The sequence below is a fragment of the Bombina bombina genome, chromosome 1, assembly GCF_027579735.1.
Source record: "Bombina bombina isolate aBomBom1 chromosome 1, aBomBom1.pri, whole genome shotgun sequence".
Taxonomy (NCBI): domain Eukaryota; kingdom Metazoa; phylum Chordata; class Amphibia; order Anura; family Bombinatoridae; genus Bombina; species Bombina bombina.
The window spans coordinates 26,779,213-26,804,548 of NC_069499.1; the positions used below are offsets into that span (position 1 = coordinate 26,779,213).

Consider the following 25,336-nt stretch of genomic DNA (forward strand, 5'->3'; position numbering starts at 1 on the left):
TGCTACTAATTTCTAAGCCCTTGAAGGCCGCCTGTCCTCTCAGGGCATTTTGACAGTTTTTCACCACTAGAGGGAGTTAGTTCATGTGTGTCATATAGTTAACACTGTGCTCATGCACGTGGAGTTCCAGTGAGCCAGCTCTAATTGGCTAAAATGGATGTCTGTCAAAAGAACTGAAATAAGGGGGCAGTTTGCAGAGGCTTGGATACAAGATAATCACAGAGGTAAAAAGTGTATTAATATAACTATTATGCAGAACTAGGGAATGGGTAATAAAGGGATTATCTATCTTTTTAAACAATACAAATTCTGGTGTAGACTGTCCCTTTAACGTCTAACATTATTGCTACCTCTATTATAGAAAAACAAAATTTATGCTTACCTGATAAATTTCTTTCTCTTGTGGTGTATCCAGTCCACGGGTTCATCCATTACTTGTGGGATATTCTCCTTCCCAACAGGAAGTTGCAAGAGGACACCCACAGCAGAGCTGTCTATATAGCTCCTCCCCTAACCCCCACCTCCAGTCATTCGACCGAAGACAAGTAAGAAAAAGGAGAAACTATAGGGTGCAGTGGTGACTGTAGTTTTAAAAATAAAAACACCTGCCTTAAAGTGACAGGGCGGGCCGTGGACTGGATACACCACAAGAGAAAGAGATTTATCAGGTAAGCATAAATTTTGTTTTCTCTTGTAAGGTGTATCCAGTCAACGGGTTCATCCATTACTTGTGGGATACCATTACCAAAGCTTTAGGACACGGATGAAGGGAGGGACAAGGCAGGAACTTAAACGGAAGGCACCACTGCTTGTAAGACCTTTCTCCCAAAAATAGCCTCAGAGGAAGCAAAAGTATCAAATTTGTAGAATTTAGGAAAAGTATGAAGCGAAGACCAAGTCGCCGCCTTACAAATCTGTTCAACAGAGGCCTCATGTTTAAAAGCCCATGTGGAAGCTACCGCTCTAGTAGAATGAGCTGTAATTCTTTCAGGAGGCTGCTGGCCAGCAGTCTCATAAGCTAAACGGATTATGCTTCTCAGCCAAAAAGAAAGAGATTTTGCCGAATCCTTTTGGCCTCTCCTCTTTCCAGAATAGACAACAAACAATGCAGATGTTTGACGAAAATCCTTAGTAGCTTGCAAATAAAACTTTAAAGCACGAACCACGTCAAGATTGTGTAACAGACGTTCTTCTTTGAAGAAGGATTAGGACACAGTGACGGAACAACAATTTCCTGATTGATATTCTTATTAGATACCACCTTAGGAAGAAACCCAGGTTTGGTACGCAAAACTACCTTATCTGCATGGAAGATCAGATAAGGGTTATCACACTGTAAGGCAGATAACTCTGAAACTCTTCGAGCCGAAGAGATAGCTACTAGGAACAGAACTTTCCAAAATAAAAGATTGATATCTATGGAATGCAAAGGTTCAAACAGAACCCCTTGAAGAACTTTAAGAACTAAATTTAAACTCCATGGCGGAGCAACAGGTTTAAACACAGGCCTGATTCTAACCAAAACCTGACAAAACGCCTGAACATCTGGAACATCAGCCAGACGCTTGTGCAAAAGAATAGACAGAGCAGAAATCTGTCCCTTTAAGGAACTAGCCGTTAATCCCTTTTCCAATCCTTCTTGGAGAAAAGATAATATCCTAGGAATCCTGACCTTACTCCACGAGTAACCCTTGGATTCACACCAATGAAGATATTTACACCATATTTTATGATAGATTTTCCTGGTGACAGGCTTTCGAGCCTGAATCAAGATATCAATGACCGACTCTGAGAAACCACGTTTTGATAAAATCAAGCGTCCAATCTCCAAGCAGTCAGACGCAGAGAAATTAGATTTGGATGTTTGAATGGACCTTGGAGTAGAAGGTCCTGCCTCAGCGGCAGAGTCCATGGTGGAAAGGATGACATGTCCACCAGATCTGCATACCAAGTCCTGCGTGGCCACGCAGGTGCTATCAAAATCACTGAAGCTCTCTCCTGCTTGATCTTGGCAATCAGACGAGGGAGGAGAGGAAATGGTGGAAACACATAAGCCAGGCTGAAGGACCAGGGCACTGCTAGAGCATCTTTCAGCGTTACCTGGGGATCCCTTGACCTGGACCCGTAACGATGAAGCTTGGGGTTCTGACAAGACGCCATCAGATCCAGTTCTGGTTTGCCCCATAGTTGAATCAGCTGGGCAAATACCTCCGGGTGGAGCTCCCACTCCCCCGGATGAAAAGTCTGCCGACTTAGAAAGTTCACCTCCCAGTTCTCTACTCCTGGGATATGGATAGCTGAGAGATGGCAAGAGTGAACCTCTGCCCAAAGAATTATCTTGGAAACCTCCTTCATTGCCAGGGGACTCCTTGTTCCCCCCTGATGGTTGATATAGGCTACAGTCGTGATATTGTCCGACTGAAATCTGATGAATCTGACCGCAGCTAGTTGAGGCCAAGCCTGAAGAACATTGAATATCGCTCTTAGCTCCATAATGTTTATCGGAAGGAGGGCCTCCTCCTGAGTCCACAAACCCTGAGCCTTCAGGGAATTCCAGACTGCGCCCCAGCCCAGAAGGCTGGCATCTGTCGTCACTATAGTCCACTCTGGCCTGCGGAAACTCATTCCCCTGGACAGATGGACCCGAGATAACCACCAGAGAAGAGAATCCCTGGTCTCTTGATCCAGATTTAACAGAGGAGACAAATCTGTGTAGTCCCCATCCCACTGATTAAGCATGCAAAGTTGCAGTGGTCTGAGATGTAGGCGGGCAAACGGAACTATGTCCATTGCCGCTACCATCAGGCCGATCATTTCCATACACTGAGCCACTGACGGCCGAAAAGTGGAATGAAGAGCACGGCAAGAAGTTAGAAGCTTTGATATCCTGACCTCTGTCAGAAAATTTTTCATTGCTATTGAATTTATCAGAGTTCCTAGGAAGGAAACTCTTGTGAGAGGGGAGAGTGAACTCTTTTCTCTGTTCACCTTCCACCCGTGAAACCTCAGAAAGGCCAGAACAATGTCCGTATGGGACTTGGCGATATTAAAAGTCGACGCCTGGATCAGGATGTCGTCTAGGTAAGGAGCCACCGCTATGCCCCGCGGCCTTAGAACCGCCAGTAGAGACCCTAGAACCTTCGTAAAGATTCTTGGCGCCGTGGCTAATTCGAAGGGAAGAGCCACAAACTGGTAATGCCTGTCTAGGAAGGCAAACCTGAGGAACTGATGATGATCTCAATGAATAGGAATGTGGAGATAAGCATCTTTTAAGTCCACGGTAGTCATATATTGACCCTCCTGGATCATAGGGAGGATGGTTCGGATTGTCTCCATCTTGAAAGATGGGACCCTGAGAAATTTGTTTAGGATCTTGAGATCCAAGATTGGAACGTTCCCTCTTTTTTGGGAACTATAACAGGTTTATAGAATATAAAAATAGAAACCCTGCCCCTGTTCCTCCCTTGGAACTGGGTGGATCACTCCCATAACCAGAAGGTCTTGAACGCAACGTAAGTATGCCTCTCTCTTTTTCTGGTTTGCAGATAGTTGTGAGAGGTGAAATCTCCCCTTTGGAGATGAACCTTTGAATTCCAGAAGATATCCCTGGGAAACAATCTCTAGTGCCCAGGGATCCTGGACGTCTCTTGCCCAAGCCTGAGCGAAGAGAGAAAGTCTGCCCCGTACTAGATCCGGTCCCGGATCGGGGGCTACTCCTTCATGCTGTCGTAGAGGCAGCAGCAGGTTTTTTGGCCTGCTTCCCCTTGTTCCAAGCCTGGTTAGGTCTCCAGACTGGTTTGGACTGGGCGAAATTTCCCTCTTGTTTTGCATTAGAGGAAACTGAAGCTGCGCCACTCTTGAAGTTTCGAAAGGAACGACAATTATTCTGTTTGGTCCTTAACTTATTGGACCTATCCTGAGGAAGGGCGTGACCTTTTCCTCCAGTAATATCAGAAATGATCTCCTTCAGACCAGGCCCGAATAGGGTCTGTCCCTTGAAGGGGATGTTACAAAGCTTAGACTTTGAAGTAACGTCTGCTGACCAGGACTTAAGCCATAGCGCCCTACGCGCCAGAATGGCAAAACCTGAATTCTTAGCCGTTAGCTTGGTTAAATAAAAAACGGCGTCAGAGATAAAGGAATTAGCTAACTTAAGAGCTTTAATCCTGTCTAAAATATCTAACGGGGTCTCCACCTGTAGAGCCTCCTCAAGAGACTCGAACCAAAAAGCCGCTGCAGCAGTAACTGGGGCAATGCATGCAAGAGGCTGGAGAATAAAACCTTGATGTATAAAAATTTTCTTAAGGAGACCCTCCAATTTTTTATCCATAGGATCTAGGAAAGCACAACTGTCCTCGACGGGGATAGTTGTACGCTTAGCTAGGGTAGAGACTGCTCCCTCCACCTTAGTAACCGTCTGCCACGAGTCCCGTATGGCGGCATCTATGGGAAACATCTTTTTAAAAGCAGGAGGGGGAGAGAACGGCACACCTGGTCTATCCCATTCCTTAGTAATAATTTCCGTAAACCTCTTAGGGACTGGAAAAACAGTGTAAACAGGCACTGCAAAGTATTTGTCCATCTTACACAATTTCTCTGGAACTACAATGGGTTCACAGTCTTCCAGAGTCGCTAAAACCTCCCTAAGCAATAAGCGGAGGTGTTCGAGCTTAAATTTAAACGCTGTCATTTCAGAATCAGACTGAAGCAACGCCTTCCCTGAATCTGAAATGTCAACCACAGATAGAAGCTCTCCTGCCTCAGCTTCTGAGTATTGTGAGGGTATATCGGACACAGGTATTAAAGCGTCAGAAAGCTCTGTATTTGTATTTCAGTACTTTTGGTACACATTCTAAGAGGGGGTTCCACAATGGCTTCCAAACATATTGAACAAGGAGTTTCCTCTATGTCAGACATGTTTAACAGACTAGTAATGAGACAAGCAAGCTTGGAAAACACTTTAATAAATGTGAAACAGCAATTAAACAAAAACGTTACTGTGCCTTTAAGAGAAAAAAACGAGCACTTAAACTGCAAAACAGTGTAAAAATATAGTAAAGTTTTCGAAATTTTTACAGTGTGTGCAAGGGACTAAAGCAACATTGCACCCACTTGCAAATGGATGATTAACCCCTTAGCCCCCAAACCGGATTTAAAAAAAGTCAACCACCGGTAAAAGACAGTTAAGCACCTTGCCACAGCTCTGCTGAGGCTCCTACCTGCCCTCAAATACGATTTAGGGAAGAAATAAACCCTCTATAATGGTCCTCAGATGCCAGAGGACTCCTGTAGGGAAGCTGGATGTCTCAGTCTGAAGGAAACTGCGCATCTAGAGCATGAAAATAGGCCCCTCCCACCATGTACTGGATGTCAGAGGGGCCTTAAGAAAATACTCCTAGGAGTATCTAACTAGCCATGTGGAAAACTAGGCCCCAAGAAAAGACTTATCTCCCTCAGAGAAAAAACGTCCTATTTATGAAACATGAAAACATTTTGTCACCAAGTAATATGAGTATTAACATGAGTATTACCCTGTTTTGTAAGCATGATCCCAGTCTTTGTTAAATCACTGCATCTAGCTTACCTCAAATACACAAGGCTTTGTCAGCATTTTCTAGAACTTTTATTCATCTCTCTAGAAATAAAAATACTGAACATACCTCAATGCAGGTAATCTGCAGACCGTTCCCCCAACTGAAGTTTTCCCATACTCTTCAGTTGTGTGTGAACAGCAATGGACCTTAGTTACAAACCGCTAAGATCATCAACCTCCAGGCAGAACTCTTCTAATAATTTCTGCCTGAGAGTAAAACAGTACAACGCCGGTACCGTTTAAAAATAACAAACTCTTGATTGAAGGAAAAACTACACTAAGTCACCACATATCTCTTGATACTTCCTATCTTGTCGAGAGTTGCAAGAGAATGACTGGAGGTGGGGGTTAGGGGAGGAGCTATATAGACAGCTCTGCTGTGGGTGTCCTCTTGCAACTTCCTGTTGGGAAGGAGAATATCCCACAAGTAATGGATGAACCCGTGGACTGGATACACCTTACAAGAGAAACCAGGGTTGATTATTCTGCTTTTTTTTTTTTTTTTTTTTTTTTTTGGTAATTTAGTTTTTATTGAGGTTGTTAACAAGTACAGTAATATATTCAAGTACAACAAATATATGAAGTAACATAAATCTGATTATGATCTAAGGGGGACTCCTTAGATTGTGAACTAAACTGGGAATTAATAACTGAGATGTACCTCTTTGTCATGACTTTGCATACTCGTTGAGGTTTACAAAATGGGAGAGGTTATATATGTGGAATATCTAATTGGGAACATTTTAAGGAGGACTAAGCTAAGAGAATAATATAGAAGAGGGATGCACATCTACAAATTGTTGTGTGGTCAAATATATAATATATGTGGTTTTTATATATATATATATATATATATATATATATATATATATATATATATATATGTGGTAAAGAATGAAGTCTGCTCTCATTCCATATCTAAGTGGGCAGCCCTGAATTATTTTATCCATGTGGAAAGTTGGTTGTGGTATAGGTATTAAAACCGCAATGGAGACATAAAATAAAAAACTCTGGTAGTTCCATTCCCACTCATTTCATTACTATGATAAGACATATAATCTAGCTTATCTAAAAAAAACTCTAACATATATGTGCACGTACAGCACCTGCCGGGTGCTACTGTTGAGATACACAAATTAGAAACAATTAGATGTGAACCTGATAACGCCGTAAAGAGCATTGCTTGTATATTAGTAGTAAAACATTCACAATAATCTGGCATAGCAGGGTGAGAGTTAGCTGACAAAATAGTATGTAGGAGAATATGAGACATGTTATATGTGAATACAGGGTTGGCCTTTAATATCCAGTACCACTAATGAATACTTTTAGAAGATAAGACATCTGTCCGGCCAGTGTGGAAAAGTTATATTCTGTTGATATTCACCCTGAGGAGGAGGAGTTTGTTGTAGATCATAATGGAGAGGACTTCAAACAGATAAACAAAATGTGGGTGCATGAAGGCAGAGTACCTTATAGTGACTCCTCATAAAGTTGCGGCTGTTATATTGCTTAGCAGGCTTGACGGGCGTCATCTGGAGTGCCAGAAAAAAAGCCTGCCATGCGACAACAAATTGGAGAGGAGCTTAGCCTACACCGGTTTTATACTGTGGGGTTGACTGTGATCGGCTTCTGTAAGCTACATAGCCCACATTGGTAAGTCTCAGTAGCAGATGCAGCATCTCCACGATTTGGTCTGACTCCCCCAATACAGGCCAACAGGTCTCAATTGGTTCCTCAGTGAGGGTGAAGAAGGGCTGGATATATGCAGTCGCAAACCTCGGACCGCAAGTACTGAGAGCAGGAATCTTAGTGATAGTGGGCAACACATGTGTCTTTGGATGTAGTCTGTCACTCACAATCTGCTGTAACATCCGCGGCACCTCTCCCTTGCAGAATTCTCCTTATCCTGCTTAGTGCCAGTTAGTGAAGCGGCTCTCTTCTCTGTTAGCCGGGGGCTCCTTCAATCCGCCGGGTAGCCCACTCAGGGCGGCTAAGTCCCTACTTGGGTAAGTTTTGCCATTCAGTGAAGTTTGTGATAACTTACTAGTTAGGTTTACAGGAGGTGGTTGGGACGGGTGTATGAGAGGTCTGGTCTTTTGCTCCTGCGTAGGCTGCATCTCTCTTTTTACACTAGCACATATGCCTTTTAGGGAGATATATTCCCCCACGAGTACTGTGTGAAGCTTATTGTAATTGGCATCCAGCATGGCTTTGACTTCCCTCAGAATCAGTGTAGAAAAATGATGCGTGGGGTTAAAGCAGATGTGGTATGTCCCTTGTCACTGAAGGTAGTAGAATATCTGCTGTAGGAAGATGTATTACAAGCTATTCTCCATATGTACAAGGATTGTCAGTGTCTATGCACTGCATACCCATCTTACTAGATACCGGGTGGGGGGGGGTGGGGTTTGCTGAAGAAACTGCCTTAGGCCTCAATGCTCCGGATCGGTTTCCAAAGGTGATATTCCCAATAAAATATCATCTTAATCAGCTTGATTCGCTGACTTATCGGGGTGTGAAATTTGGATGGTCCTCTTAACCACTGATAAAAGGCAGACTATCTGTGATTCCCTTGGAGCAACCGATATTGCGACCATACAAGGTGCTGCCTAGACAGCTGGCCCCTGTTTTTCTTGTATTCTTCAGGTCACTGTCAGTGGTCGGATGAGGCTTTCAAACCTGGAGCTGCTGTGACTGCTCCACAGCAGAAGACCCTGGAGGGTGTAAGTTCTTTTTCTTTGTGTGACATAGACAGGACTGGGATTCTCAGGGACCTAATGGGACCTGATCCCCTCAGTAAGGGTATGTATGTTTATATTCTATAGCCTTTTGTGGGGATATCTTGCAGCTGAGCAGCATCCTGAACTATCCAGTGAATGTGAGATTGCCGCTTTTAAAGGGACACTGTACCTAAATTTTTTTCTTTTGTAATTCAGAAAGAGCATGCAATTTTAAGCAACTTTCTAATTTACTCCTATTATCAATTTTTCTTCATTCTCTTGCTATCATTATTTGAAAAAGAAGGCATCTAAGCTTTTTTTTGGTTTCAGTACTCTGGACAGCACTTTATTATTGGTGGATGGATTTATCCGCCAATCAACAAGGACAACCCAGGTTGTTCACCAAAAATGGGCCGGCATCTAAACTTACATTCTTGCATTTCAAATAAAGATATCAAGAGAATGAATAAAATTTGATAATAGGAGTAAATTAGAAAGTTGCTTAAAATTTCATGCTCAATCTGAATCACGAAAGAAAATTTTTAGGTACAGTGTCCCTTTAATGACGGGTCAGAAATATTATATATAGACCCAGGCTTCTATGAATATTCCTCTTAAAATGAATCTAGGGGTTAATCCCTCTACATGGGAGGGCATTTACCAGACTTTCCTCCTCAGTGAGGGGAGGTTTGTAATCTATTAGGTTTTTTTTAAGGTACGGAACCCCTAAGAATAGAGGAACTAAGAGCTGTGTATAATTGGGAGAGTGGCTGCACCTCTGTTTTCTCATCACGGGAGGAGGTTACCACAGTCTTTTTAATGTATTTTCCGACTCGTAGTGGGGTACTGTGTGTATGATTTTCTCCAGTGTGAGTTTGTGGGCTTAGCGTTCTATGCGCACCATTGAGCTCTCACTAAATTGCGCCCCAATTTACTTTTTCTGTTCCTCGCTAGCCTGTGACGTACCTTCAAGCTAGGTGTTGGGCTAGCGGATTCTTATTTCCATTATAGGAGGTGGTTTTAATACCTTTTTTAGAACAGCAAATTACATCTCCTAGATGTTTGAAATGACTTGCCATGTTTTTTTAGTTATCATGGCGGATTTTGCTTTCTTTATGCGCAGCTAGTTTTTCCAGCGCTTCGACCCAGAGCCATTTACTTGTGGAGTGTTTAGCAAAGGAAGCTTCTTGTGACTCTGAAGATCAGTCTCCGTTAGCGCTCTGATTTCTGAAATTTTTGTGTGCTTTTGTGTATTTATATATGCTACGGTTAGTATTTCTAGTACTGGAGGGGGTTTACAATATCTCTTTTGTGACCCGAACTTTACGTGCTTTGTCCGACTAACAGTAGTATATTAATGCTTATTAATGGGGATCGGTTTGCCTTTACTTTGCAGGCAATTAATTTGAATTATTATGTATGGCCATATACTAATGCTTTTAATTTTATACCGTTACTTTTTATTCAGTACGGTTTTCATTTTTCTTATCTTTGATCCCTGTGGTTTACTGCCACCTAGTGGCAGTTACATATAAGGCGCTGTATGCTTTTAAGGTTTCCTTTACAACTCAGCCCTGTCGAGCAGAATACCTAATCCATTTGTATAACTATTCTGAGCTATGTTCTCTGTGCCTTTTAAGTACAGAGGAGAAATGACTGTATGACACGGTTATGTGTGTGCTGGAATGTCTGCACACTCTCACACTTTTATGAAAGGTGATAAGGGACTTAATTTTAGGACGCCTTATTTTCTGCACCATTTATTTCTCAGTCCAGGGAGAGATTACTGGTACTGTGTGGGATATTTTCTTCTTTGTCGTAAAGATTAGTGTTTGGAAGCTGTTCAATCAGCCGCTTCCACTTCCCACTTTTTTCCTCTATATGCAATGGAATTACCTTTGTTCCAACTATGTGCTTATTTTGCATGTTGGTTTTTTATTTACTCTTATTGGAGTATTTAGGAGAAGGGGTTACATTTATTTTCTCCTTTCAGGGTATACATTGACTCCTTGTTGTAGTACCTTGATGTTTTAGCGACATCTTGAGGTATTATTCTGTTACTACATTTTATGTGTATAGTATGTTTTTCCTATTTTTGTAATAGGAACCCTACATATTATCTCTCATCTGAGGGGAATGTTCTAATCTGAGCGACAGTTTTATGTTATGTCTACGGCATGTACTAAATAGGAGAACATAAATTGCACAGGCATTATGTAAATATCCCCTATTTTATATACGAGACCTTATTTTTATTTATTTGGATCTGTGCCTTATAGGTGTTCCTATTTTACATATGGGACCGCTTTTATATATCTCTGGAGGAGGTGATATTTACTTTTGTTTGTGCCATGTCCATTGATCTGGCCTTGGAGTTCTGAGGAATTGCTGGTTCCCTCCTGAACAACTTTATTGGAGTTTCCAGATGAGACTCTGGCAGAACTCTGGTCTTTTGACCTGGAGTCTCAGACAAAGACCATCTATTATGGAGGTATGACGATACTTTCCATATTGTATCATATATGCTAATGTATGTGACATACAATTCCCGGTTGACATATTTTTCTTCAGTGCTCTTTTGACACTGATAGGGTTGATTACTCTTTTTTTGTCTATTGGACTCAATTTTATAATCTATTCTATATTAAAATGATTGTTTTGTCTGTGACGTCTTTTTTTTTTTTTTTTTTTGTCCAGGGTTATATTTATATCTATAGTGCCTGGGAAATATTCCTCTCGGAACTAGTTGTTTGGCTTGTTTCTTTCAGGAATTCTTTTAGCAGTTTTCAGGACCTGCTATTTGTTACTTTTGTGGCTCAGATCTGCAGGGCTGCCTTTTGGTCCTCATTGCTTACTTGTTCCGAAGTTTTCAAATTCAATGCTTTTTGCCTCAGCAGAGGCTTCCTTTGGGAAGAAAGTTCTTCAAGTGGTGGCGCCTTCTGTTTAGATCCGCCTGTCTTGTTCTCCCTTCCATTCTGTGTCCTCTAGCTTGGGTATTGGTTCCCACTAGTAATTGAATGGATTCATAGACTCTCCATGCCTTTGGAAAGATAACAAAGTTTATGCTTACCTGATAAATTCTTTTCTTTCCTGGCATGGCGAGTCCACGACCCACCCTTGTTTTATATTTAAGACGGTGTTAATTTTTGTTCTTATACCTCAGACACCTCTATACTTTTTGTGTCCTCTTCTCTTTCCATATTCCCTCGTCTGAATGACTGGGGTTTTATGGGAAGTGGGAGTGATACTTAACAGCTTTGCTAGAGTGTTCTTTGCCTCCACCTGGTGGCCAGGAGTTGAATTCCCACTAGTAATTGAATGGATTTGTGGACTCTCAATGCCAGGAAAGAAAATAATTTATCAGATAAACATAATTTTGGTTTTTGGTTTCATCTGACCATAGAACCCGATCCCATTTGAAGTTCCAGTAGTTTCTGTGATCCTTGGAGATATTTTGGCCACTCGAACCATCCTGTTCTCAGACAATATAGACACACGTCCTCTTCCAGGTTGATTCATAACCTTTCTAGTTGACTGTAGCAACTTAATTATTGCCCTGATGGTGGAAATGGGCATTTTCAATGCTTGTGCGGTTTTCTTATAGCCACTTCCCATTTTGTGAAGCTCAACAAAAAGGGCATGTGGCCTATGTGTTACCTCATATTTATACCCCTGTGAAACAGGAAGTCATGGTTGAACAATTTCCTGTTCCTAGTAACCCATTGGTACCAAAAAGTGTAAAATACCAATGGGATTAAACTTCAAATATGTTTTCTCATATTAATTTATAGGGGTGCTAATAATTGTGACACATATATTTTACAACTTTTTTGTGTATTTTTTAAACAAAGGGTTAAACAATAAAGACAATTTTTCACAGCCTTCTTTGCTGATATTTACCAAGGGTGCCAATATTAGTGGAGGGCCCGGGATAGCTTAGCTGAAGAGTAACGTGAGGTCTGATGAATAAAATATACACAATTTATAGTATTTGTGCGCTGATTTGTTGTTGTTCCTTGTTAAAGGTGGCTGAGAGGGCGCTGTATTACTGGAACAACGAGTACATCATGAGTCTAATAGAGGAGAACTCCAACGTCATCCTTCCTATAATGTTTGCAAGTCTCTATAGAATTTCTAAAGAACACTGGAATCCGTAAGTACAAATCGAAGCTGTGTTCTTTCTTTTAGTTTCCTGATCCAGAGATGTAATGTAAAGTAGCCTGACCTCTGCTGGATACACATTGTTTTAGCTAACTTGTCATCTAATATAACAAGGAAAATTTATTTTATTTAATTATACAGCACAAAGCTCATCTCAAGCGCAGCTGAAATTGTTTTGCTTTACAAATGAATTTGCTTTGGCTGTTGACACTAACGTTTCCAAATGATTATTAAATTGTAGAAGGTTTTATTTGTGCGTGACTAGAAGGGCATGTTATTTCCATGTTCTGTTGATGCCTGCCAGGATGTTTTTGTGACCAAGCCATAAAATGATTCATTTTTAATGCTGTGCAGTACACAGAATGATAAATTTGTTGCTCAGCACATCCGTTTTAAGACTTCTGCTAGAATCGGTGTAATGCATTACCCTAGCGTTATTTTATTGTGGCCCAGCAAAACGATTCTACAAAATCCTGCGTCTGACGTAAAGTTGGGCAGCAAACACCAATATTTCACCCCACCTGCATCACCTCCTTGTTACCCTGCACCCCATACTAGTAGTCATGCACCCCTTTATGTATTCACACATTACAAATAATTGTTCTTTATTACTAGTGCACCTACACCCCCCCCCCCCCTCTTGTATAGCACCCATTTATTGACCAGCACTTTGTCCCTATGCCCTGGCTTGATTCAATTCTTACTAATAATGTCCCTGCTTCCTCCTTTATGGTCATTATCCACCATATCCTTTTTCCCTTGATAACCCGGGACACTTAACTGTTAATGTACTTGGTGCCTGCAATCCTTTTATGGATTACAACACCCTTGATAGATAATCACCTGCTCTATGTGCCCCTCCTATTGATCAGCCATAAGAGGGGTACAGGGAGCAGATGAATTACTAATACACATACAGATCTTTGTTGCACTTTTTCTCAAATAGATCTGGTACTAAAATAGCCAAATGCTGCAGACCAGGGCCATTTTCGAGCTTTGTTTCACTAAGAAATAATGCAAATGCCAACTATCCACCACCTCGCTATGCACTTGTTAATTCCTATCTCATCACTCAGCTCATGTGCTCAGTTAACTCTTGAACATCTCAGTCCATTTTTGACAACCGTGTATCTGAAGTGCGACCTAAGAATCTCTGCTTTGCATTATGGCTAATAGGTCCGAATGCAGAAATGTCTGACAGTTTCCTCTCCTTCCCACCAGGGCGATCGTGGCGCTAGTCTACAATGTCTTGAAAGCCTTTATGGAAATGAACAGCTCCCTGTTTGATGAATTGACAGCCACTTACAAGTCAGATCGCCAGCGGTAACTCTCTATAGATTTTTTTGTCAACAGTGCAGAAAACCCCTGTCCTGGTTGCTTTCTTAGCTTTCATGCTACATTAAGCACTTTTTTATTTGTGCTCATTATTTTAATTGTGTCTACTTTTTAGGAAAATTTATACAATTATGAATTTGAGATTTTGCAACTAGGGCACGGGGTTTCAATTGTTGAAACAAAATGTGTAATTCTTTGTCTACATAAGACTGGAAATGCAATGAATGTAATGTGAGAAATTATCAGTAAAGTATTTAATGCATGAATATATGTGATGCAAATGTACTTGTTAAAGGGACAGTCTACAATAGAATGTTTATTGTTTTAAAAGATAGATAATCCCTTTTATTACCCATTCTCTACACTTTTTATCTTGTATCTAAGCATCTTCTGACAGCCACCTGATCACATGACTGTGACTATTTATTATCTATTGACTTGCATTTAGTATTGTGTTGTGCGAACTCTTACATAACTCCCCGGGAGTGAACACAATGTTATCTATAGGGCCCACATGAACTAGCAGTCTCCTGTTGTGAAAAGCTAATAAAAAGCATGTGATTAAGAGGTTGTCTGTAGAGCCTTTGAAACAGGCAGAGATTTAGAGGTTTAAATGTTATAAAATATATTAATCTAACAATGTTGGTTGTGCAAAGCTGGGGAATGGGTAGTAAAGGCGTTATCTGTCTTTTTTAAACAATAACAATTTTGTGTAGACTGTCCCTTTAAATAAACCACTTTGCTACAATAGAGGTGTGTTATTGCCTTCAGGTAACTCGTGTTCACTATGTACGCTCTATACAGCAGACATATAGACTTTCTTTACTGTTTATGCATTTCATTGTTGGCTGCAATGTTTCTTTAAAGGATTACTTTCTGTTATAATTTTTAAGCTAAACAACTAACATATTAAAGTTAATAAACATTAATTAAAACCTACTGACCTATATTTTCTCCAAAACGAAGTTTCATAACGTTCTAAAAGTTATATATTTTATTCGCCGATGATGTCACGTTATCCTGCCCACTATTTTCAGCACTGAGTGTTCAAAATACTTAAACCAATAACTTTGTGTTTAAAGCGCCATTTTGAAACCTAGGTATTGTAAACGGATTGGTACAGAGCAAAGGATACCCACGGAGTGGGTTTGGAAAACAATTAAATTTGCAGACAAGATTTCTGATATACGGTAGAGATATGTTAATGAAATGCTATTGATAAAAAGCGTATTTGGGGTAGTTAGTTAGTAACAGGCATAGAAAATATTTACTTACAGTGGCCCTTTAATATGTTTAGAAATTAGAATTCCATTAGAAAGTGAGGTTTATTTGTAGAGTTGAAATAACCACTTTTCTAACAGATGAGGACAGACGTAATTCTTCATGACTGATTCTCAGAAAAAGTGTTTAAAAAACAATCCAAAAAACATTGTTTCTGTCTGCTATGAACTTTACTAAAATCAGTTGCAGGAGAAGTTTAATCTATATATTTAAAACGTGGCCCTTTTTAAAGAAAAGATACTTTTTTTATTTTTTTATTTATTGTAGCAATTGTGTGCAGCTGTGTATGGCACACATACAATATGTGCATTATTTAACCTATTGTCTGTAATATGACATTTAGTTTCATTGTGTGCAGCTGTGTATGACACACATACAATATGTGCATTATTTAACCTATTGTCTGTAATATGACATTTAGTTTAATTTTGTGCAGCTGTGTATGGCACACATACAATATGTGCATTATTTAACCTATTGTCTGTAATATGACATTTAGTTTAATTGTGTGCAGCTGTGTATGACACACATACAATATGTGCATTATTTAACCTATTGTCTGTAATATGACATTTAGTTTCATTGTGTGCAGCTGTGTATGGCACACATACAATATGTGCATTATTTAACCTATTGTCTGTAATATGACATTTAGTTTCATTGTATGCAGCTGTGTATGGCACACATACAATATGTGCATTATTTAACCTATTGTCTGTAATATGACATTTAGTTTGTGTGCAGCTGTGTATGGCACACATACAATATGTGCATTATTTAACCTATTGTCTGTAATATGACATTTAGTTTGTGTGCAGCTGTGTATGGCACACATACAATATGTGCGTTATTTAACCTATTGTCTGTAATATGACATTTAGTTTGTGTGCAGCTGTGTATGGCACACATACAATATGTGCATTATTTAACCTATTGTCTGTAATATGACATTTAGTTTCATTTTGTGCAGCTGTGTATGACACACATACAATATGTGCGTTATTTAACCTATTGTCTGTAATATGACATTTAGTTTCATTGTGTGCAGCTGTGTATGGCACACATACAATATGTGCATTATTTAACCTATTGTCTGTAATATGACATTTAGTTTAATTGTGTGCAGCTGTGTATGGCACACATACAATATGTGCATTATTTAACCTATTGTCTGTAATATGACATTTAGTTTCATTGTGTGCAGCTGTGTATGGCACACATACAATATGTGCGTTATTTAACCTATTGTCTGTAATATGACATTTAGTTTCATTTTGTGCAGCTGTGTATGACACACATACAATATGTGCATTATTTAACCTATTGTCTGTAATATGACATTTAGTTTGTGTGCAGCTGTGTATGGCACACATACAATATGTGCGTTATTTAACCTATTGTCTGTAATATGACATTTAGTTTGTGTGCAGCTGTGTATGGCACACATACAATATGTGCATTATTTAACCTATTGTCTGTAATATGACATTTAGTTTAATTGTGTGCAGCTGTGTATGGCACACATACAATATGTGCGTTATTTAACCTATTGTCTGTAATATGACATTTAGTTTGTGTGCAGCTGTGTATGGCACACATACAATATGTGCGTTATTTAACCTATTGTCTGTAATATGACATTTAGTTTCATTGTATGCAGCTGTGTATGGCACACATACAATATGTGCATTATTTAACCTATTGTCTGTAATATGACATTTAGTTTGTGTGCAGCTGTGTATGGCACACATACAATATGTGCGTTATTTAACCTATTGTCTGTAATATGACATTTAGTTTCATTGTGTGCAGCTGTGTATGGCACACATACAATATGTGCATTATTTAACCTATTGTCTGTAATATGACATTTAGTTTCATTGTGTGCAGCTGTGTATGACACACATACAATATGTGCGTTATTTAACCTATTGTCTGTAATATGACATTTAGTTTCATTGTATGCAGCTGTGTATGGCACACATACAATATGTGCATTATTTAACCTATTGTCTGTAATATGACATTTAGTTTGTGTGCAGCTGTGTATGGCACACATACAATATGTGCGTTATTTAACCTATTGTCTGTAATATGACATTTAGTTTGTGTGCAGCTGTGTATGGCACACATACAATATGTGCATTATTTAACCTATTGTCTGTAATATGACATTTAGTTTAATTGTGTGCAGCTGTGTATGGCACACATACAATATGTGCGTTATTTAACCTATTGTCTGTAATATGACATTTAGTTTGTGTGCAGCTGTGTATGGCACACATACAATATGTGCGTTATTTAACCTATTGTCTGTAATATGACATTTAGTTTGTGTGCAGCTGTGTATGTTACACATACAATATGTGCGTTATTTAACCTATTGTCTGTAATATGACATTTAGTTTCATTGTGTGCAGCTGTGTATGGCACACATACAATATGTGTATTATTTAACCTATTGTCTGTAATATGACATTTAGTTTAATTGTGTGCAGCTGTGTATGGCACACATACAATATGTGCATTATTTAACCTATTGTCTGTAATATGACATTTAGTTTAATTGTGTGCAGCTGTGTATGGCACACATACAATATGTGCATTATTTAACCTATTGTCTGTAATATGACATTTAGTTTCATTGTGTGCAGCTGTGTATGGCACACATACAATATGTGGATTATTTAACCTATTGTCTGTAATATGACATTTAGTTTCATTGTGTGCAGCTGTGTATGACACACATACAATATGTGCATTATTTAACCTATTGTCTGCTGGTGAGTAAGGGGTAATATGCCCTATTTCTAGACTTTATATTGTTTTCATAAGAGGACAATACCATTTAGAAGCCAGCTTCAGGTACATGGCCTATTCATTTTATTTGCTAATATTGTCTGTCTTTAGTGTAATATGACATTTAGTTTCATTGTGTATGGAGGAAGTATAATTGACATTCCCATAGGATGATGTTATTCCATATTCAGTTGCTTCCTTCTCACATATGGTGCCTAGCTCCCCCTAGTGGCAGATACTTATCATTACAAAGAATACTTAATTATTCTTTAGTTTTCTTTACGATTCACCGGTCGTCCTTGCCGGGACCTTAAGTGTACGTGACATGTAACATGTAATAAAAATGTCCTGGCAATTCAAGCATAAAATTAGCTCATCAGACCTTATTCTTGTGCTGTGCCAAAGACATTTAGGTTAATAAAGCTGACATTTCCTACCTGTTGGCCCATGAACATAAGCCCAAATTATACACACAATAGCTGCCTGTATTACACAGACTAGAGCCCTGGAAGCAGTGCACTTGTAGAACAATGGTTGGTATAGAGAAGATTCTGTAAAAATCTGTCCCATTTACAAACAATTGCAGATGCAGTCAGTGAGTTCACAGCGTGTTAGGTTAGTAGAAAAAAATAAGCTTGCATGAAAAGTTAAACCCCATGGCTGCTAAACTGGTATTGGAATTTTACCTAATTATCAAATCCTAATATAACTATAAGAATTCTATTAATAAGAACATTTTCTGTATTATAAGGAATGTGAGTTTGCCAGATAAACATAAATACCATTAGTCATTTCTTCCTCCTGTTCCTATCCAACTGATTTGAAAATGTAGCTTATTATTTTCCTTACTATACTGTTAAACGCCTGCCTACGACATACGCAGAAATGTGTCTGCTTAAATGTTGAGTAGATTTATTTAATGTTGACAAATTTTTACAAAACTTAGGATCCAGTCATATATATTTTTTATGATGAAGGGGATAATTTATATATAGACATTTGTACACTAAAAAAAGCAGCAGAAAGACTTTTTGAGGCCATTGCTCGCTCTATGGTGAAGCTGTGCTTTTTATAGTGGACTCACCAGTCTATAGCTGATGATGCAGTGTTATTCTAGAAAGTGTTAGATATTTCCTCGACTGTTTGTGACGTTTACTTAAATGATAAACTGCATGCTTGATTAGTGAAAGAGAAGAAGAACTTTGTCTTGGACACAGTCTTTTCCATATACTATTGAAGACCTAAATGAGTTCTGCTCCCTTGGTCAGAACTGTGCTAGCTTTAAGATTATCATTAGTTTTTAATGCTCCTTATGATAAATACAACTGGTTTTGTGGTAAAGAATTCATAAAAAGAATAAAAATAAAGCAAATATGTGGCAACAGTCTTTACATTGTGGAACATGTCCAAAAAGGTCATCTAGAAATGAATACCTTTCATCATGTTTAGAAAAAATTCTAATCCAAAAGTTACGTCTTCTAGTATAGAATGTAACTTCTGCACTGCTAACCTAGCTTATTATATGTTTAGCCCCTATAAAGGGCCAGCAATTGTACTGAACCACTAATCAATGCAATGTCTGTGACTTTAAATCAGGAGTTTTCCTGTACGTTTACTGGCCCTTTCAATACCACAAAAGTCACACATATTAAACTATCATGGTTCATTTCTATTATTAAATGCTTCATTCACGTGGTATCCTTTGTTTAGCTGATGATTGGGGACTGTTTTTATATATATATATATATATTTATTGGCTCATCAGATGTGCTCAGATAGCTCCCAGCAGGGCTTCTCCTGAATCTTAGCTGGGTTTACTCTACAATAGATTTGTGCATTCTGAGGTTTTCGACACTTCTGAATGTGGAAGGCGGCAGCCTCTCGTTCCATTCGGTTATTTTCGGAGCCAAGTTTATTCTTGTGACTCTGCAACACATCAGGATCTGGATTTGCACGGATCCTAATGTGTTGCAGCTTCACAAGAATAAATTCGGCTCCAAAAATAATCAACTGGCACAAGCGTCCACCGCCGTCCATTTTCGGAGGTATCCAAAACCTCTGAATGCACAAATCTACTCTTCAACAGGATACCAAGAGAATCAATGTAATAGGTATATTAGTAAATTGAAAAGTTGTTTAAAATGACATGCTCCATCTGAATCACAGAAGTTTAAAGCCAAAATTTACAATCCCTGCAGGCGGATAGGTTAGCAAGAAGTGAACCTGTCCGCATGCACTCCCAACTGTTGGTGTTGCATTTCGCCATGTCGCCCCCTGCTCTGGCTCAACCAATTGTGCTACAGCAGGGAATATCAATCACCCTGCGCGAGCAAGTGTCGCGTGATTGATCTCACTATCTCTAAAGTGGCAGCGAAGCAGAATAAGCAGTTTTGTTTCTTAATTATGTGGCAGCCGGATCGCTCGTGCACCTGCTCCACATAGCTGGAAGAGCTGCGAGTGCAGCTTCATAATTCTAGCATTAACTGACTGAAGCTTTACACATGGTTGAATCATTTCTGCATTACTGGTCCTAGATAATGAATTAAGTATGGCATTTTAGCCTTAGAATGTGGCTACAAATTGCACATTGAGTAAAAAAGTATTAACGCTGTAAATTGCTGGCCAGTCACAGAACGTATAGAGAATTTCACCCTAACAAATGTTTACCAAGAAACAGTAATTACAGTGTCTGTCTGTAAGCAGGAACCTGAATATTTATTATATATGATCATGAAAATCACTACAAAGTTGGTAACTTGTCCAAATGTACTTTTTTGACAGTGAGAAGAAAAAAGAAAAGGAGCGTGAGGAACTATGGAAAAAACTAGAGGACCTGGAATTAAAGAGAGGTCTTAGAAGCGACGGGATTATCCCAACTTAACAAAGACATCTATAACAACCTTATCCTGTGGATTCACGCATTTATGTAGTAGAAGATGGAAAAACAGTTTTCTGTATTGTGCAACTTTACAGTAGATTTTACCTTTGTTTCATTATTACAGCAACACTGTATATAACTGTCTAAGTAAAGAAAAAAAGCAAACAAAAACAATATATGGACTTAAATCCAAAGTTTGGACAGTAAATGAACTTTTCAGAACTTTGCAAACATATTCATTGTTTTAAATATTCTTTAAACCTTTTTTTTTTTTTGGATTTTTTGATGAAACTCGGTGTCAGATTCCTGTTGTCAGGCACATGATATTTATCATTAGAGAAGTATGTCGCAGTCTTTCAGATCCAAGCAGTCCTTATTCACCTTAGCTTTTCTTTCTGCAAAGCTGTTAAGTCTATTTATATAGTTTAAAAAAAGAAAATGCATAACTTTGTTGAACATCCTCCTTTGGATAACGTTCATTGTATTTTTATTTTGCACATCTTCAAGAGCTGAATGTCTTTGCAGAACTGTTTCTTGCAGCGGTTTTGTGTACTGGTGTGTGTTTTGCGATACCAGTTTAGCTCTGGTGCTTTTTTTTTTCTCATTTTGGGCGTATAAGCATTTCCATCAAAAGTAAAATGTATCGTTTATTCAGCAAATGTTGAATATGAACAGGCATTGATGTGTAATAGACACTGACCGCAGAACCGAACAGTATTCTCTCTGCTACATCACAGCACACAACACACAACACAGGGCTGTTTTAGAATCTTACATTTTAGCCATTATCTTACTGATTTTATTGGACCATTCTGAATAAAGAAAAAACACTAAAATATACAAAGCGGACATAGGTCTTGGCGTAGTTATAGCTGTATTCGGAGAAGAAAGGAAAAACAGTTTAATCTGTTTGAAGTTATTGCCTTATTTTATAGTATGTATTTATAAAGTATTCCAGCAAAAGGCAGGATAGCCTCTGAATGATGTAATACAGTGATGTCATATCACAGTGCCAGCCCCTTGGTTTCAGCTGGGAAATGTCCCTCAACCACCTCCTGCATTCTCAACTACTGTAACTATCACCAAAAGTGGTTCTACCAATGCTACTGAAATTCTGCAAATTCCTATTGTCCTGAGTATTAATAAAGTTTAAAAATGCTTTTATATCAAAGGTGCATTGTGACCAAACTGTTTAAAATGTGAGGGGGCTGCATTGTGAGACTCTGCTACTGCATTATACTAGAAAAATGTAATTCAGTCTCTTGCCACAGAATGAATGGGAAAATATATATATATATATATATTCCGTTGCATTATTTTATGCCTTTAGGCCTAGGATGGATTTAGCATTTGATATATAATATATATAGTCTTGTATCTTGCAATATTCAGTATTGTTGGGGCTATAGCTTTATGCCTCTTGAAGTCAGTGGGGCTCCTGTATGTCCTCATATTGCTGTCCGCTTCAGTTCTCATTCTTGTTTGGAAGCCTCCTAAAAATCGACCTGTTCATAGAGATCTGGTTACTCAAAAATGGCCATTATAGTTAAGCCAATACTAAAATGCGTTGAAACCGTTTTAATTCTAACTAGCTTTTTGTCCCTTTTATGGCATTTCCAGGAAGATTTTCCTCAGGCGTAAGATTTTTCTTCCTTAACTGTGCCTTTTATAGGGATTCAATATCTTGACATAAAATTCAGAGAAAACAAGATTTTTACTTAAAGGGATACTAAACCCAATTTCATGATTCAGATAGAGCAGCAACTTTCTAATCCTTTTCTTCATACTCTTGCTATCTTTATTTAAAAAGCAGGAATTTAAAGCTTAGGAGCCAGCCAGCCCATTTTAGCTTCAGCACCCTGGATAGCGCTTGCTTATTGGTGGCTACATTTAGCCACTAATAAGCAAGCATAGCCCAGGTTCTGATCTAAAAATGGTCTGGCTCCTAAGCTTTATATTCCTGCTTTTTTTTTTATATAAAGCTTGCAAGAGAACGAAGATAAATTGATAGTAGGAGTAAATTAGAAAGTTGCTTAAAATTGCTGCCCTATCTGAATCATTAAGGAAAAATGTGGGTTTAGTGTCCCTTTAAAAACTCCCCCCTCTCAAAGTTCTAGCATATGAAGGCCTTGTTCATCATTTGTGTGTCTGATTTCAATGGTGATTTTCTTGCATTTCTTGCTCTGAGCAGGGCTGAGCATATGTGCATTGGAACTGAGGCCTACAGGACGAGGACGGTGTAAATACAGGGATCAGGGGGTCTCTGGGAAGTCTCTCACAAACTTCAAGAGCCCAGAAACTACATTCCTAACAGTATGAATGTTCATTCAAATACAAGGAAACTGATTTATTATAATTCTATAATAATGTGCATCCTGACCAAATTATTCATTTATGTATTTTCAATCTTTACCATGCAGTAAACCTTAGTATTTCTAGATATAATTTCAATGACCTATGTTTTCATTTGAAATGGTTGAGGATACCTAAACCACACGCAAACTTGAATTCCTTTAGGTCTGCATTAGATTTGAAGATTATCTGCTCACTAATTGTAAAAGTGAATATTGTGAGCAGTTTTACTTTAATGTACATAATGCTGTTCATTCTGGAACAACAGCTGTAAACTGAATTTGTAACATACGCATAATGTCGGTATAAATATTACCTTTAAGGGAAAGCGAAGCAACGTAATAGCGTTTCTTTTTGCAGCCATATTGTCCTTGTGGAAAGCTAATTAAATAGATCAATATTTTTCTTATCTGGCACATGAATTTGGAATATACAATAGCAATTTCTGAAAGCTTTGATGACCCTTCGTCAGAAGTATGGACTCTTTGGGATGGGGAAATAAGGAGTAACTGTTATATTGGTTGAAACAATGTTACAGTCTAAAAAATAAAATAGAGTATCTTATTTATAATGAAAATGTAATTTGATGGTATGAATATAAATTTGATCTTTTTAATTTTGGTATATTTGCAGTTGTGTAAATTGTTACCTTTTTTTTTCTTCTTTGTTAGCAAACTATATTATTAACCACCTGGGGTGCTTCTCCTACATAACAAATTTTAAAAACAAAATTCTCAAATGTTCTTGGTATCTTCATGCACAGACACCGCGCTCTCGTCCTGGTCGATTGGAGCCTTCTGCCACCGTTTTATGGACCTTCTCATTGTTTATCATGCACATTGCAAGGAAGAATATTGTCCCATCCGACAATTAGGTGTCTGGTATTTTAATAATAAAAAAAGAAACAAATTAATTAACGGTTGTGTTGTTCGTACATATTAGAGGGATCTATGTTATAAATATTATTTGTCGTGTGATTGATATATCTGGTTTTGCCTAATAGTACTCGACAAAGTTATTAATGAACATTGCCTTTCATGAATTTTACATATATCTAAAAGTCAAACTGTAACAATTTTGTTGTCATATGCTGTAACACATAGCTGTGCATTAACTATAGCTTTCTTCAGCCAGGGGGTTAAAGGATCATTCAGCTTAAAATGCAATTCCTCATAAATTAAAATGAAATACACATTCATTATTTATATTGTTTTTGCTGTAATGACATTTTTTTTATGTACATATTGCTCTTCCCATGCTCCTTAGAGAGACTTGAAATGTTCATAATTTGGGAATGCTGCAAATTTCCCAGAACACTTTACATAATGTACAGTGGTTGCTTAGAACAGTGTGCAAGCATTTAAACAGCTAGTACTAATTGGCCAAAATCAAGGGAGTATTTATGTAGCTGGTTTAGGCTATTTGCTGTATTTTGCGGCATTCGTAGGTTGCAGAATTCCTTAATGCGTGTTTATCAAATATATGGATAATGAATTCACCTTTGCACACACCACTAGTTCTACCTAGCTTGAAGCACTGTGACCTCAGGACAGCTTGACCTTGGGATGTCGCCTACATATGCTACCAGCAAATGTGAGTTTGCACAGTTTTATTCTGTACAGGGAGCAGCTCATATACACACACGGGCATTAGAAGGGAGTTTCATTTGCTACTTACTTCAAACCAAATATTATTCTTTATAAATGTATATTGGGGAATTACATAGTAAGTTATATTTTGAGAACACGCAATCTTGTAAAGGTACGCATTTAATAATCTACCTGCTCACCCAATTTGTTAGGTGATATGGTAATCTGTCGTGTGTACCCTTCCAGCTCTTTACAATATGTATGTTTTTGTGCAACTGGTACAAGATGTATGTTTATGTAACCAATTCTTACCAAAAACCTGAAGCATGTTTTACCCTCTCATTAATTAGAACTAGTGCTTTTAAAAACATTGTGGGCAAAAAATATGGAGCTCAGCCTTAAGAGAGTATTTGCAGCAGGATGCTATACCCACCACATCCTTTTTTTTTTTTTTTTATCAAAGGTACAAATTGTCTTCCAATTTCTTTCATAGTTTTTGCTTATTTGCCTGAATTCCATTCTCTTGTGCCTTTTTCTTTTTTTTCAAATGATGGGGAGAGTCCACAAATCTTTATGTGGGATATACTTCTTGTCCACGAGGGTTTACTCCATCCCATCTCAAAGC

General features: G+C 38.5%; 1 protein-coding gene across 2 annotated transcripts in view; it reads left to right on the top strand.

Annotated features, from left to right (window-relative positions):
- PPP2R5E (protein phosphatase 2 regulatory subunit B'epsilon) overlaps nucleotides 1-24,035 on the top strand; it is a 544,304-nt gene extending 520,269 nt beyond the window's left edge. Inside the window, exons 12-14 of one of the 2 annotated variants that reach the window (XM_053697284.1) lie at nucleotides 12,342-12,469; nucleotides 13,699-13,785; nucleotides 20,674-24,035. In XM_053697284.1, coding sequence (XP_053553259.1) covers nucleotides 12,342-12,469; nucleotides 13,699-13,785; nucleotides 20,674-20,773 — 315 coding nt within the window. In that variant the 3' untranslated portion in view covers nucleotides 20,774-24,035. Of the gene's footprint in view, nucleotides 1-12,341; nucleotides 12,470-13,698; nucleotides 13,801-20,673 lie in introns of both variants that reach the window. The other variant, XM_053697283.1, reaches the window with a different exon arrangement.
- The last annotated feature ends 1,301 nt before the right edge of the window (nucleotides 24,036-25,336 follow it).